This window comes from Colletotrichum higginsianum, chromosome 8 (genome assembly GCF_001672515.1).
Source record: "Colletotrichum higginsianum IMI 349063 chromosome 8, whole genome shotgun sequence".
In the NCBI taxonomy this organism is placed as follows: Eukaryota; Fungi; Ascomycota; class Sordariomycetes; order Glomerellales; family Glomerellaceae; genus Colletotrichum; species Colletotrichum higginsianum.
This window is the reverse complement of record NC_030960.1, coordinates 1,709,254-1,722,866: the sequence shown is the minus strand read 5'-3', so window position 1 is coordinate 1,722,866 and position 13,613 is coordinate 1,709,254. Positions and strand designations below refer to the sequence as shown.

The window sequence follows — 13,613 nt, the reverse complement described above, 5'->3', positions numbered from 1 at the left end:
GCTACCAGGAAACAAACGTCGATGTCATAGAGAGGGATGGCGCGGTGGGGGAGGAGGGGGTGAAATGGTCAGGTCGGGTCTGCGAGGGGTGGCGGTTCGACAGCGAGAGAGGGAGAGGGAGAGTGAGGGAGGAAGAGGAGCAGAGCGAGGCCAGATCCAAGTCGAAGTCCAAGTCCAAGTCCAAGTCCAGGTCCAGGTCGAAGTCGAGGTCGAGGACGGGGTTCGGCGGTCGGACGACGGGGGCTCGCGATTGAGAGAGATGCTGGGTAAAGCTGTGTCGAGAATGGGTGAGCATACGGGATAAAAACACAAAAGACTGTTTGCCCCTCTCGACGAGAAAGTTGGCGCTGTTGGGCGGACGGACAAGACGTTTGTGGGTAAAAGGTGTGAGGTAGCGGCTCGCGAAAATGGCAGAGGCGGGATTAGGTGCAGCGCGCAGAGCGGGCTTGGGCTGAGGGTGGACGGCGGTGGTGGAGGTTTGTGGTAGCCGTGGTGGTAGTGGTGGTGATGAGGCAGAGACCAGGAATCACAGGTGGAGGCGAATATTATTCGATGATGGGGCAGCAGCCACAGTTGAAGGGGCAGACTGGGTACCTAGGATTGGGTAGGTAGGTAGGCACCTCTCTACGTACAGCAAAGTAGATAGGTAGCCAGTTGCCCAGTAAATGAGCAAGTATCCTTGGGCATACAGCGGTCCTGCGCAGCAAGGCACAGCACGGGTGATGCGCTGAGAGTGACCAGCATATACTTTTGCTTCTGTAAAGGTACCTTTGACGCGAGAGATAGGATGGACGACGAGGTTCGAGGCCAACGACAACACCAGCAACGGTAGCAATACGATGCAAAAAAATGTGATATAGACTGGTCGATATCAGTGTCCAAAGCCGAAGTCGAGGGGAAGTGCTTCTCTGCGCTCTGGCTGGTTGAGATTTGATTCCCTCTAGTCGCAGAAGAAACAGAATACGTCGTCAGCCCAGTGTCCAATGTCCAATGTTTGGTCGTCAAGGTCACATCAAGATCAAGGGAGAGAGACGGGTAGGGCCCCTGGGACTGGGAGTGGGAGGCTGGAGAGGGGTGAGAGGGATAAGCAGCAAGTCACTCACAGGCGAGATTGCGCTTGAGGGGTACAACGCCGTCGCTGAACTGACGATTAGGCGAAATGGTTGATGGGGCCCTGTTGGCCTGTCCTATTCTGTTGGTCCCCCGTCAATCAGTCAATCACATTTCGCGGCTGAGGGTGCGATTGTCCTTGTGCTGTGGCCGTGTCCCACGTGACTACCCGCATGGCCTGTGCTGTGCTGTCCAAACCCCTTGCTGCCTGAGGGCTGTGGTGGGTATTATCAGGCATCACCAGACTACCTAGGTCAGGCAGTCTGACCCGCTGGGCACCACCTACCCGGGCATGCTGACATAATTGAGCCAGAGCCCAGAGATGCGATTTTGAGAACCCGGACAGATACGGATATTCCATCCCCCCCCATCCCGCATTCCCAACCTATTCCCCCATATTACCTAAGCTGCCGCTGCTGTGCTGCTGCAGCCTGCGCTGTGCACTGAGGCCCAGGCCCGGCCAGCCGCAAAAGTCCCCCGGCCCTGATGTCATTCCATCCCATAATCCGACACATCACCCGCGTCCAACTTCAGCTTCCCTCCCGTCATCCCCGGGGAAGGAATGCCGAATGCCATTGCAGCGTCTCATCACTCGTCAGAACATCCGCAGAAGAGCCTGCTGCCACGGACCCCCTCCTCCCACGTGGTGCTGCTCGAGAGCTGCTTGCCTCGACCGTGAGCAGCTTCTAATGTTTCCATTTACACGCTACCCTCCCTCCGTGCCTCGTCGAGCCACCTTACATCGGAATCGGGATGCCCTCTGCTGCTACCACGCAATTGCAGAGAGCCCTTCAGCCATGTTCGAGTGCCAGGTTTCACAGCCCCTATTCAGAATAGCCTGCCATTGGGACTCATTGGTCGCAACTCCGTGTGACGAACTGGCAAACTGTCCTCCCCCTTGCGTGGCACATCGGCTCGTACACATGTTTGGCACCTACAGTGTCCAACCGTTTGATTCGCTTCCGGCCGACAAGCTGCTGAGGTAACGGTATGTCGAGTGGGAGAACCAGTTCAATATTCTCCGTGAGAAGGGGAGGGGGGAGTTCACCGCTGGAGATGGTTGCCCATCCGTCATTTCCGAGACTACCGGCGTTATCTCAGCAATTGAGTAAAAGAGTTGAGCGGAGGGCGCGGGAAGCATCCCACCCCGTCCCGAAGCGTCCCGCGTGGTCGGCCTCCGGAGCCGGAGCCGCGCGGCCGCCGACCTCCATCGGGCGGCCAATGATGGGGAGGGGGAGGACGTTTGTTGAGCGAGCAACGCGCAGCCGCCAAGATTGTTTTGGTCTTCTATCTGAGTGCATCGCCAAAGCTCTCCCACTGGGCTCCGCTGATCGCCAATTGACGACACGCCGAACCGGGAATGGCGTTTGCCAGATCCTCAAAGTCGGTCAATAGGGGGCGGCGTCATGCACGCTTCGAACAAGCTGTAGCCGGCAAGTCCCAGACGGGAAAGCAACCTAATCTTGGAGGAAAGGGAAACGAACGCCTCGTTGCAACCGCCCGGTTGCAACCTATATCACTCTCTGTGGCTGTTCTTGAGGGGCCTCCGTCGGGGCAGCGCACCGCCGTATCAGCGAAGCGAGCAAACACTGCCTCGTTGAGTCCTTGGTCGAACGACGGTGCTGCGGGGCCACACGGGATCCATAGCGGAGGACAGACCCACGACGCTTGGCTGTTGGGGGCGGACGGACTGGAACTGCGACGGAGTGAAGGCGAAGGGAAAGGATAGGGGTGTCGGTTGAATCTGTCCACCGGGTTCTGACTTCAGACCGAGCAGGTTATGTTCGGGAGGCAGCCTCATATCAGAAGAGATGGCCACCCAAGCCTCATGGGTGGTGGTGGTGGTGGCCGTTGAGCGGGCACAGGTCGATCACGCCTTGCTTCATGGTCCAACATCCACAGTAGGGCATGCACTACAGCATTCGTGTCTCGGTCAACGAGTTTTGCTCGGCAGGGATGATGGGATCCGTCCATGACAAACAGCATGGCACAGCAACAACCATAACCACAACACCACCCCGCGGACGGTGCAAATCAAACATTGACTGGCGCAATGGCGTGCAGCATTCGCCCACTACCACGGAGAGTAAGTGGTAGCGGACACCAGCGTGGCTTTTCCAACCCGCGCTCTCCGGGGGACGACCCGATGGCGCAGGGCGTTAATAACTTGAGGACCGTGTGGTCCTGCGCGATGGCGGTTGGGAAAGGGACTCTCGTTCCCCGATTTTGAGAGTTTAGAATTGTTTTAGCGTTCATTGTTTCTCTTCCTTTGACGCTAAGCGCAGGTTCGGCGGCGATTGGCATATTTTTCTCGCATCGAGCCGTGAGGAACAAGGGGACAAGGGGACGGAGGACGGGCGAACAGGGCCACCCTTTATTTAGAAACCGGGCGTACCTCGATTTTGGAGCCGGTGGCCCAACGTCAAGTCCGTCTCTCTTGGGGTATGTCTCGGCCCCGTTTTTGGATCGTCACCGGCTTTGAGCTTCCAGCTGTTGTTCCCATCATACCACGACAACTCAACTCGTTGACGTTGGCCGTGACGGCTCCCCGGGGCATGTTCTTGGGAGAGCACTCATTTCGAGTCGGGTACCTGACGAAGATGTTCTAGGAATGTGGCCCGGTGAACTCAGGACAGGGGGAGCTTGTAACGCCGTGCATCGTCATCGGCTCAGCCCCCGGGGAGGGGCCGCCCCCCCGTAGCAGTTACACGGACTCGCTGCTTGTATGGGCGGACGGACGGACAGACAGACAGTCAGACAGACAGAAAGACAGACTTTCCTTTGCGAGGCGGGATCGGACCATGATGAGATTGGACGGGCCAGAAGGGTCGCATCCGCGTGTGCGCGTGTGCGTGTGTCCTCCTCGTCCCTTCTCTCCCGTCGATTCTCCCCTGGAGTGACCCTGAAGAGCTGTTTATGTGTGTGTTGCGTGTTGCGTGTGTCCTGTGTCGATGCATGCATGGGATCCTTTGGCTGTGCCGCGACACGCACCACTTGGCGCACCGCACTTCAGGTGTCGGGTGGGCTTGGGGATGGCTTCCTTGGCGCGGTTCCGTCATGATGGGTGTTTAGCTCGGAGGAGAGAGTAGAGAGAGAGGAGAGAGATGCGAAAGGAGGCGAACAAGACTGGGCTTCTCCGTGGGTTGCTTAGTGTGTCTCTTGGGAGGAGGGGGGGGAGGCGGCTCTCTGACAGCAACTCTGGTGACAATTCGGCTCACGGACATGGCCGCTACTGGTTGCCGATGACCACAACACAGGGCATATCGACCTTGCTTTCACCGTCATCGCGTAAGAAACGGAGGGGTACGCATACTTCAGCCAGGTCCAGGGAGTCGGACCAGGCACTACATTCTGTAGGTACAGGTAGGTTGGTAGGTAGGTAGGTAGGTGGGCATGCATACACCTATTGTGTAGGCATTGTAGTCTCTGCCCCCCTGCGACCACGTAGCCACATGTAGTCCTACGCACACAGGTAGGGGTTGTACATGGTAAGTAGATACTCAATACATGGTCTGTAGCTCCGCTACAAGTATAGAACTTCCGTCTCGGGACCAAGTCCTGGACCGACCTGATCCAGGCTTTCTCCCATTCTTCGGCCTCTTTTATTTCATAAACGGCCAGCTCCAGCTCCAGCTCCGACTCGCGCCAGCTCTTTTACCCATGTAGCTTTTCCCCCCTTCCTTCTCCATCACAGCTATTTGTTTATTCCTTTTTTTTCTTTCACTCCCAGCTTCTCCCAAGGTCTGGATTCGCTGGGGTGCTTCCGTCCCTTTCTTCATCGCACCATCAGCTCCTACCCCCCTGGTATGTTTTCTTCAGCTCGTATTCCCCTCCCTGCCCCCAGATCTACCACCCACTACAACCTAAGTAGGTAGGTAGGTAGGTAGGTATTGTACACAGGCTACCTTAGGTACCAAGGTAGGTACACTTGAACAGTAACCTCAACTACCTACCGAACTCATTGCCTTGACCGTTCGTTACTAGCGCCCGTGTCCTCCTCTCTTTCAACCGTTTCTTCCCCCGAAGAAAAATCATTACAAGGGCGCTATCCCCCCCCCCCCCCGGTCCCTTTTACTTTTTGCAATTATTTGTGTTTTCCCTCCCGATCCCTCCCCTTGGGACTAGTAGATCTATCCTCTCTGGGCCATCCGTCTTCTCGCATCTTTGCAATCTCACCATCCCACTCCTCTCCTCTTCTCTCGTCTTATTCCCACCCCGACTTATCCGCCATTCTTCTCTTCGACAAGCCATTCAAGAAGAATTAATTCCTCACATGCGCACATACACACACATTCACATATTCATCAAACTCTAGCGTGCTTCACGGCTAGCTTCTATAACTTATCCGTCCGCCGACGCAGCTCCCGCCGCCCACCCATCCGATACGATTTTACGACAGCACCGCGTACGATCCGAACCCACCGATCGCACCGTTCACTGCGCTCCCTGGTTGCCTTCCTGTGCGTTCCCAACGCACCCTTCCTCGATTTCGATCCCCGATCCCTCTTAGATCCTCCCTCGGCTACACCATCGGCTCGCGACTCGACATACACATCCGTCGCCGACGGTCCGTCTAAGCTCCCAATTGACCACCCGTCAACGTTTCTCCCCCACATCACTTCCGTCCGGTGTAGACCATCACAGTCATGGCAGCAGCAAACAACGCCCAGAACGTCATCCGCAGGTACGACCACCCTTCCCGATTCGAACTCTTCTCCTTCTTCTCCATCTCTTTACTCTAGTGCCTCCGGGCCGACCGCCTACTGCCATCCCATTGCGCCGCGCTCATGACACCTATCTTTTGTCGGGTGGCTCCGGCATTGCTCTTCATGCCGACTCTACCTTTTCCTTCTTGCTGACAAGTTGCCAATAGGAAGCTCGTCATCATTGGCGATGGTGCCTGCGGAAAGACGAGTCTGTTGAGCGTCTTCACCCTCGGTTACTTCCCCACGGTACGTCCGGCGTGGCACCAGCCACGGTTTGATCCCAAGTCGAGTTCCAATCTTTGCTAACAAGCCCTCCCTCGTCTAGCATTACGTTAGTACTCGACGCAGCCCGTCAACCCCGAGCCCCGATCCCTGACGAGACATGACTTACAGATCCCCACCGTTTTCGAAAACTACGTTACCGACTGCAGAGTAGATGGCAAGTCGGTTCAGCTGGCGCTATGGGATACCGCCGGACAAGAGGACTACGAGCGGTTACGTCCCCTGGCATACTCCAAAGCGCACGTCATCCTCATCGGCTTCTCCGTCGACACCCCCGACTCCCTCGACAACGTCAAGCACAAGGTTCGTTTCCTTATCCGGCGCGCTTGGCCTCTCTTGTCGCCTCACATATCGGAGCTGACGAATTATGCAGTGGGTTGAGGAGGTCACGCGTCTTTGCCCCGGCGTCCCTATCATTCTCGTTGGATTGAAGAAAGATCTCCGTGAAGACCCTGTTGCCATTGAGGAGATGCGCAAGAAGTCGTTGCGTTTTGTCACCCACCAGGAGGGTGACGCCGCATCCAAGGAGATTGGCGCGCGGAAATACCTTGAGTGTTCCAGTCTTAGCGGCGAGGGAGTCGACGATGTCTTCGAGGCCGCCACGCGCGCAGCCCTGTTGACCTTTGAGAAGGGCGAGGGCGGCGGCTGCTGCGTCATTCTGTGAGCGACGCAGCCCTACCTGCTCCTTATTTTCCCTTTCGATCGACTACCAGTGCGGGCACGACACAGCGAATCAGACGGGAACTCTACGAGGTCCTCTGCAGAGGAGAGAGGGTGGCGGCGTTGGACCACGAGTCCACCAAAATGCAGGCCCAGCGCCAATGGGAAATGCGCCCATTCAAGTCGACAACGGCGGGATGGACGGGCCGTCTGCCGCGAGTAGACCATAGCCATGGAGGCCCCTCACCCCCCTCACCCAACGCCGAAGCCGCACAGAAGGCCGGGAGCGAACCCGGATGGTCAACGCTCCCCGAAAGCTAGCTCCGAGGCGCTCCCCCGTCTTACACGTATCGCGAACCACACGAGTCATCTTTAATGCTCTCTTTGACCGCCCCTCCTCCTCCTTTTCCACCTTAGCGGCGCTACAGCGAGCGGGCATAACGCGATATCTCAGCGAAGACCGACGTCTTTTTTGCGAGAGTAAGGGACATTGCTCTGTTTTTTCTTTGCCCTTATTCATCTCTCTGTGTGTATTAATAGGATAGCGTAACATAGAACGACCCAAAAGTTTCAAGTTCAGGAAAGCTTTGGTTTTTGGGGGAGTATTTTTTTTTAGTATGTCTGCTGCTTTGAAGTCTTAGTCTTTCTATTTTTCGTTAGGGGGGCCACGTTGCGTTTTCTTTCCCCCTTGAACTGGGGCAAAAAGAGAGAGAATGAAAGATGGAAGTCACTTTTACGCAACCTATGTTGGAAGAGGAAAGAAAACAAATGTCCTAATGCTTCAAACTCGAATTATTGACTTCCTTTTCCCTCTCCCCTTCGTTGTATGTACATTGATCAGGCCAATCCTACAGTATTTGCTACATGGGGAGTGACACAACCAGTCTGTGGTGGTGGTGGTAATAGTACATGGGGAGACGCGCAAGTCTCTCTTTCTCTGTCGTTCAGTCCAATCTTGTCCAGGAGCTCTCATCGCCGCCTCCTTTTTTTGATTTTGTACATGTCCAAACCTCCCTTGGCATCTCCGAATCCTTCTGCGCTTCTCGGCCGGCCTGGAAAGAGAAACAGACAACATTGAAGAAAAAGAAGGGTTCAAGGAAAAGAAAAAAAGAAAAGAAAAAGATCGTCTACCGCTTCCACTCGTGGTTCCATGCCTGGCGGGCGGGAGTCTCGGTCTGCTGGCGGGCGTACTCGATGGGCACGGCGCCGGGGCCGTAGACGCCCTTCTTCTCCTGGGAGACGCGGTACAGCCAGCCCTCGTCCCTAGTGCCCGGACCGGCGGAGCGGCGGAGCTCCTCGTTGGCGGCGTACATGCTCTGCTGCATGCGACTAAGCTCCCGCTCGCGGGCCTCGCGCTGCTGGCGCTGGAGGAGGAGCCAGGCGCGGTGGATGGTCCAGTGGCGCAGGTGACGGTTACGGGCCATACGCAAAGGGGGCGGGGCCTGGGCAAAGAGGTGCTGGCGGAGGTTGGCGACACGGCCGGCGTACTCCGGGGTGCCACCGCCCGAGGACGAGGTTACTTTGCGGGCGGCGAGGGGAGCCGAGGTCGAGAGGGCACGGGAGGCTGTGCTCGGTGATGTCGAGGCGAGGGATGTGAGGGTCGGGCGCAGGCCGCGGAGGGATGCGAGGGAGGCCATGTTGGAGAGCGGTCGGGTTGCGTGCGTGTGGTTGGTTGCGTGGTATATAGAGGCTACGCGGCGAGTTCGGCGTCAAGGGGAGTCAGCCTCTAGCTCGGATCGAGATGACGGAGCCAATTACGGCCGCTGCGATTTCCTTGTCGGCGGAATCGAGGGGGGCCGAGGAGGCGACGACTCAGTTGGCGGTGGGGTTCGAGGGTGGGGGAGGAGCGGCGGCGCGAGCTTTCGGGGGTCGGCCTCCTTTTCTCTTTCGCGATGGTTTCTGATCGGTTGCGGTGGTGGTGGAGGTGGCGTCCTTCACTCCGGTCTCTTTTCTCTTTTTCTTCGCTGCTGTTGATACTGCTGCAGGAACGACTGACTCGGATGGTTCGGCTCGTGCTGGTTCGGCAGGGGTTCCAAAGCGCCAGTTGATGCTGTCGCACGCGGCCAGGACCTCGTCAGGGATCGGTACGGGTTCGGAGTCGGAGTCGTTGGGGTCGAGGTCTGGGTCACGGGGGGGCAACCGGTACGAACCCGGGTAGAAGACGGCGCCGGCAGTGGGGTGGTAGCGGCCGTTATAGTTGGCGTAGATTGAGTGGATGGAGTACTGGAGAGAAGAGAGGGAGGTTGTGTCAGTTTCGGGACCGCCAGACAGTGGAAAGAGTGAAGGTTGATTCGGGAAATTTTGGACGGGCGAGAGGTGTGGAGGTGGAGGATGGTTTATCCGGGGCCGGTGGACAACTTCATGGGGGAGCATTGCAGGGATTACAGCACTGACGTCCCCCGATGTGCCCCTCTGATGTGCCACCCCCGGAGCTAGGGTCAAGCTTGAGCTTGGGGCTGGGCAGATCGTCCGGCCCTTGTAACCCTGAAGCAACAACAACGTCCATAACACAACGTTCACAACAACGACGATGAGGATGATGATAATGATGATGAGGCGAAGGATGGGGAAAGGTGGGACTTGGGACATACGTTCTTGTGGATGGCGTCCTCATGGTACAGCAACGCGCGGTCATACTCCCCGTCTCGAAACACCATATCGTGCGCCTTGCGGCCCTGGTCTCGGACGTACAGTTCCACGATGGTCTCCAGCCCGTCGAACGTTGTCATGTCTTCGTCCTTGTCGAATGTCAAGACATCCATGAGCGGCAGGAGCCCATACCATAGACCGCGCAACCGGCGTCTCTTCTTAGGGCACTTGATGTCCAGGCCCCCGCGACACAGGCCACAGACCAGCCACGCCGCCTCGCCCACCAGCGCGTGGCCCTAGAGGAAGTCCATGTACGCTGCTGATACCGCCGGGTCTTGTACGGAAAATTTGTGCATCCAGAGCGTCCGGATTTCGCTCAGGAGGCCGCCGTATTTGTCGTCGCCGCTGGCGAGGTCGTCGGTACGGTCCATCAGCTCCCAGCACTTCTCAGGGAAGTCCGAGACCATCTCAGGGGAGAAGGCAAGCAGTGCAACGACGTGCGCGACGACCTTGGGCAGGAGAATCTGCAAGCGCAGCATGTCCTCGCGGGGGTCGCGTGGAACGCAGCCGCGGTAGGTGAAGTTGCGCTCGTCATTCGGCGCTGTCAAGGGCAGTGGACAGTAGGAGAAGATGGGATCGCCCGGTTCGTGGCCGAGGTAGTAAATCGTGTTGATGAGCGACGTCGCCACCTCGACCTTCTTCCCGCTTGCCCCCTTGCCCTTGGGAGCCATGTCGAGGGGCAAGATATTCGGTTCCCAGTGGGTTTCGCAGAGTTCCATGTCCGCCTTGAGGCGTGATCTTCGAGCCGCGAGGCGTAGGGCTGTGCGCTTGAGGAGCTGCTCTTGGGCCCGCCACTCGGGGTTGACGTCAGGCGGCAAGTAGTCGACGATGAGGTCGATCTGGTCCCAGATGCTCAGGACGTAGGCCTCGTTGGCGGCGCGCTGCTCGTATGGCACGCGCAAGGCCGCGAGCGCGTCAGCTTGCTGTTGGTCGATCTGAGCCGGCGACGTCTGGAGGATCGTTCGGAGGTTGTGGGTGTCGAGGAACTCGTTCCAACGCCTATTGAGGGCGGCGTCGCTGGGGTTGTTTCCCGACGGGCCTGGGAGGCCCAGGGAGGAAGTCATTCTGGAGGCGGATAACAACAACGACGACGATGATGGGGATGATGATGGAAATGGAGATGATGGGAATGATGATGATGGGAACGATGATGATGGAGGAGATGAGATGATGGGATGACGATGACGACGGAGGTGGTGGGATGAAGGATGATGGGAGTGGTGATGAAGGTAATGAAGGATGAAGGTGGTGATTTGTTTGTTGATGTTTTCCTTCCTCCCTTTTTCTTTTCATGCTGAAGAACGGAAGGAACACAACAGCGCCATCCAGCGCTTTAGAGACGGGCCAGTCTCCTCTCGTCGCCCCGGCTTCCTTGGTTGAAGGTTTTGGCTGATCCGTGGGACTGGACGGTGTCCAGAGTAAGATTATGTTCTCTCTTGGCTCATCCTCCCTTCCCATTCTCTTACTCTTAAGCACCTCTCTGGATGCGCCAGGTGAGCAAGGAGCCTTCTTTTCCACGTCTATCTGCGTATCTTGGCTGCTATGCCATGTTCCAACTTTTAACATATTCTGTGAGGGGGAAATACTTGCAAGATCTGTTCTCTCAGGTCTTCTCATGTCTTGGCTGGGAACTCTAGAGCCATATGGAAGCTGCAAAGGCATTGTTGCTGGTTCATTTCACACAGGGCTGGAAGGCAATATTGCGGGTAGTTGGATTATATCTTATGGCCATGTCTCTTTCATCATTTCATCAATTCCTTTTGCGCCTGATTCCCGAGCAGTTCATCAAGGCCCTTCACTGCTTGAATCAGTGGCATTCTCTTTGATTGACCAAGCTTGTCGCAACATCCATCTTAAAGAACGAGGTTAGCAGATTTGGCATCTCTATACATCCTATAGTCTATTAGAAGTTTGTATCTATGAAGAAAATGGAGGGAAGGCACGCTTGTTTATTAGTATCTTTTATCGTTCAGGGGCTCCCTGCAAAGTTTCTTTCTAACAATTTACTTATTTTTGCTTCCTTTGCAAATTTCCGAACCATACAGTCTCTTGCTCAAAATCCTTTCCAAGGTTTGACGATATAACCCAGCAAGCTTTATGATTATCTTTCCTTTTCTTCTGCCTCGGTCCTTCCAGAGACATATGCCCAACCCGAGCCGCCGGCACCCGCCGAAATGGCCCCACCAGATGCTCCGAAGACGGCGGCAACACCAATGCCGATGAAGCCGCGTTTTCCCGGAACCCCCGCGACTCGCGCAAATCGCCATCTCTGTTTGCCCATAATGCTTGTCCCCAGATTTCCACCAGGCACATAATCGTAGACGCACCCCGGCACGGGAATCCCCAGAAGCATCTTCCATGTTCCAACCATGAAAGCCAAAAGCTACCTTCCTTGAAAAGTCAATGCCCCCCCTCCCCCCTCTATCTCACTTTGTTTCTAAAGTCTCTTCCAGGTACACTATCTAGGAGCTTGGGGCATTAGATGCGAATCAGCACATGTCACAGAACCTGCAAGAGAAACATTTTGGACACGGTTTGGTCTTCTGCCCTCACTTGACCACCACGACTTCATCGCACCAACCACCCCCCCGCCGCCGTCGCCCATAATGGAGCACCACCACTATATGACCTTCCGCCCCGTCTCGGACCAGGAACGCCGCGGACCCAGCAGCTACGAGGAGCTCATCGCCGACGTCGCGGGCGGCAACACGGCGGTCGTGCGGTGGACGCACAAGCCGGACGACTCCGACTTCGACGACGCCGTCGCTTTCGAGACGATCCGCCGCACGCTCCGGAGCGGCGAGGACAACGACCCGCGGCGCCTGCGCAAGGTCGCCGTCGACCTCGCCGCGCTGCTTCCCGCGCACGGCCGGCCCTCGGACGCCGTCCTGGGCTCCCTATGGGCGCTGTTCGTCTCGCTGGCGCGGCAGACGCCGTCGGGCAACATTGCGATGCTGGACCTGGTCGTCATACTGGACCACCTCGCCTCGTCCCCGAGGACGACGGCGACGGTGACAGTAGTGAGTTTCGGATGGGAGGGGTGTCCCGCACCTTCGATTTGCTGGCGATCTGACATCTCCCGCAGGACGGCCTCGAGCAGCTGAGTCGTCTCCACGGCCTGGACAAGTGCATCCGTGAGAGCATGGCTTGTAAGTCATATCCAGCCCCTCCCCCCCCCCCTTTTCTTCTTTTTGTTTTGGCCCGACACACTCGCAGGCCGGGTACATGGTCAGATGGACTAACACGCAGACGCGGGAAGCACCCTACCAGTCCCCCGACAGAATGGACACGCTCGCGCGCTGGATCAACCTCAACGCCTTCGCCGCCCTCCTGTGGTCCTACAACCTTGTCGACGGCCGCGACTTCGCCGTCCGGCAACTCCGCGCCGCCTTCGAGGACCGCCGCTCCTCGGACGCCGCGGACAGGGACGCCGCCGACGCGCGGCTCATGGCCGCGGCGCAGTGGGCCATCCACCCGTGCCAGCGGCTGTACCACCTGTCCGTGACGTCGGAAGCGACGCCGTCGCCGTCCGGCAAGGGGGCGGCGGCGGCGTCCGTCGTGGCCGACGAGAGGTGGAAGGCCGGGCCGCGGTTCCGGGGCCGCGCCGGGTTCTCGTTCCGGCGGTGGGAGTTCTGGCAGCAGGCCTTTGACGAGGCGCGCGAGTTCGGGGGCGGCAGCATCGAGGCCAAGGTCGAGGCCGGGGCGGCGGCGGGCATGATGGAGCAGGTTCTCTACGCCGGGTTCGAGGTGTAAGGCTCGGAGAGAATCCCGTGGGCGAGCGGGATTCCCGGGGGATGACGAGTCCTTTTTTTGTTTTTTAGTCTTCTGAAGGCGAAAGGGAAGGATGCTTTCTACGAACTCTATCCAACGGGCTAAATTGGACTATCGCAAGAACAAAAGTTGAGGGTCTTGTCAGAGGGAAACCACATGCTGGAGGCCTGTTCGACGAGGGCTGGGGCTTGACGCCCTCACGAAAATAGGTAGACAGCTACCTCTATCCCTGGCGTTGTTTCACCAAAGTAGACCTCATCCACGTGTCGTTCGGTCGAAAGAAAAGGAGTACTTGGGACGTCACTCAGTCCGTCCTCTTGCTTCCCGGCACGCATGGTTCTCGAGCAGTCCATCCTGAGAATACGGCCGGCCGTTTCTGCCGCTTCTTTTCAAGATCTATCTCTACTGAAATAAAAAAGACCCCTCCCCCCCAAG

General features: G+C 57.4%; 5 protein-coding genes across 5 annotated transcripts; 2 read left to right on the top strand and 3 right to left on the bottom strand.

The window, feature by feature from the left end:
- Position 1: 1 nt before the first annotated feature.
- CH63R_11480 (uncharacterized protein) lies at positions 2–295 on the bottom strand (the record flags this gene model as incomplete). The annotated part of the gene is made up of 1 exon (XM_018306454.1): positions 2–295. The coding sequence occupies one exon, from the start codon at positions 293–295 to the stop codon at positions 2–4; it is 294 nt and encodes a 97-aa protein (XP_018153295.1).
- A 5,461-nt stretch (positions 296–5,756) lies between these two features.
- Positions 5,757–6,762, top strand: CH63R_11479 (GTP-binding protein rho2; the record flags this gene model as incomplete). Its single annotated transcript, XM_018306453.1, has 4 exons — positions 5,757–5,794; positions 5,984–6,062; positions 6,153–6,401; positions 6,472–6,762. 4 exons carry the CDS (start codon positions 5,757–5,759, stop codon positions 6,760–6,762), a joined length of 657 nt encoding a protein of 218 aa, XP_018153294.1.
- A 1,123-nt stretch (positions 6,763–7,885) lies between these two features.
- CH63R_11478 (Ring finger domain protein) lies at positions 7,886–8,395 on the bottom strand (the record flags this gene model as incomplete). Its single annotated transcript, XM_018306452.1, has 1 exon — positions 7,886–8,395. One exon carries the CDS (start codon positions 8,393–8,395, stop codon positions 7,886–7,888), a length of 510 nt encoding a protein of 169 aa, XP_018153293.1.
- Positions 8,396–8,570: 175 nt separating this feature from the next.
- On the bottom strand, positions 8,571–10,471 carry CH63R_11477 (uncharacterized protein; the record flags this gene model as incomplete). The annotated part of the gene is made up of 4 exons (XM_018306451.1): positions 8,571–8,878; positions 9,153–9,207; positions 9,350–9,643; positions 9,674–10,471. The coding sequence occupies 4 exons, from the start codon at positions 10,469–10,471 to the stop codon at positions 8,571–8,573; spliced, it is 1,455 nt and encodes a 484-aa protein (XP_018153292.1).
- A 1,542-nt stretch (positions 10,472–12,013) lies between these two features.
- Positions 12,014–13,160, top strand: CH63R_11476 (uncharacterized protein; the record flags this gene model as incomplete). Its single annotated transcript, XM_018306450.1, has 3 exons — positions 12,014–12,427; positions 12,493–12,556; positions 12,667–13,160. 3 exons carry the CDS (start codon positions 12,014–12,016, stop codon positions 13,158–13,160), a joined length of 972 nt encoding a protein of 323 aa, XP_018153291.1.
- Between the last annotated feature and the right edge of the window lie 453 nt (positions 13,161–13,613).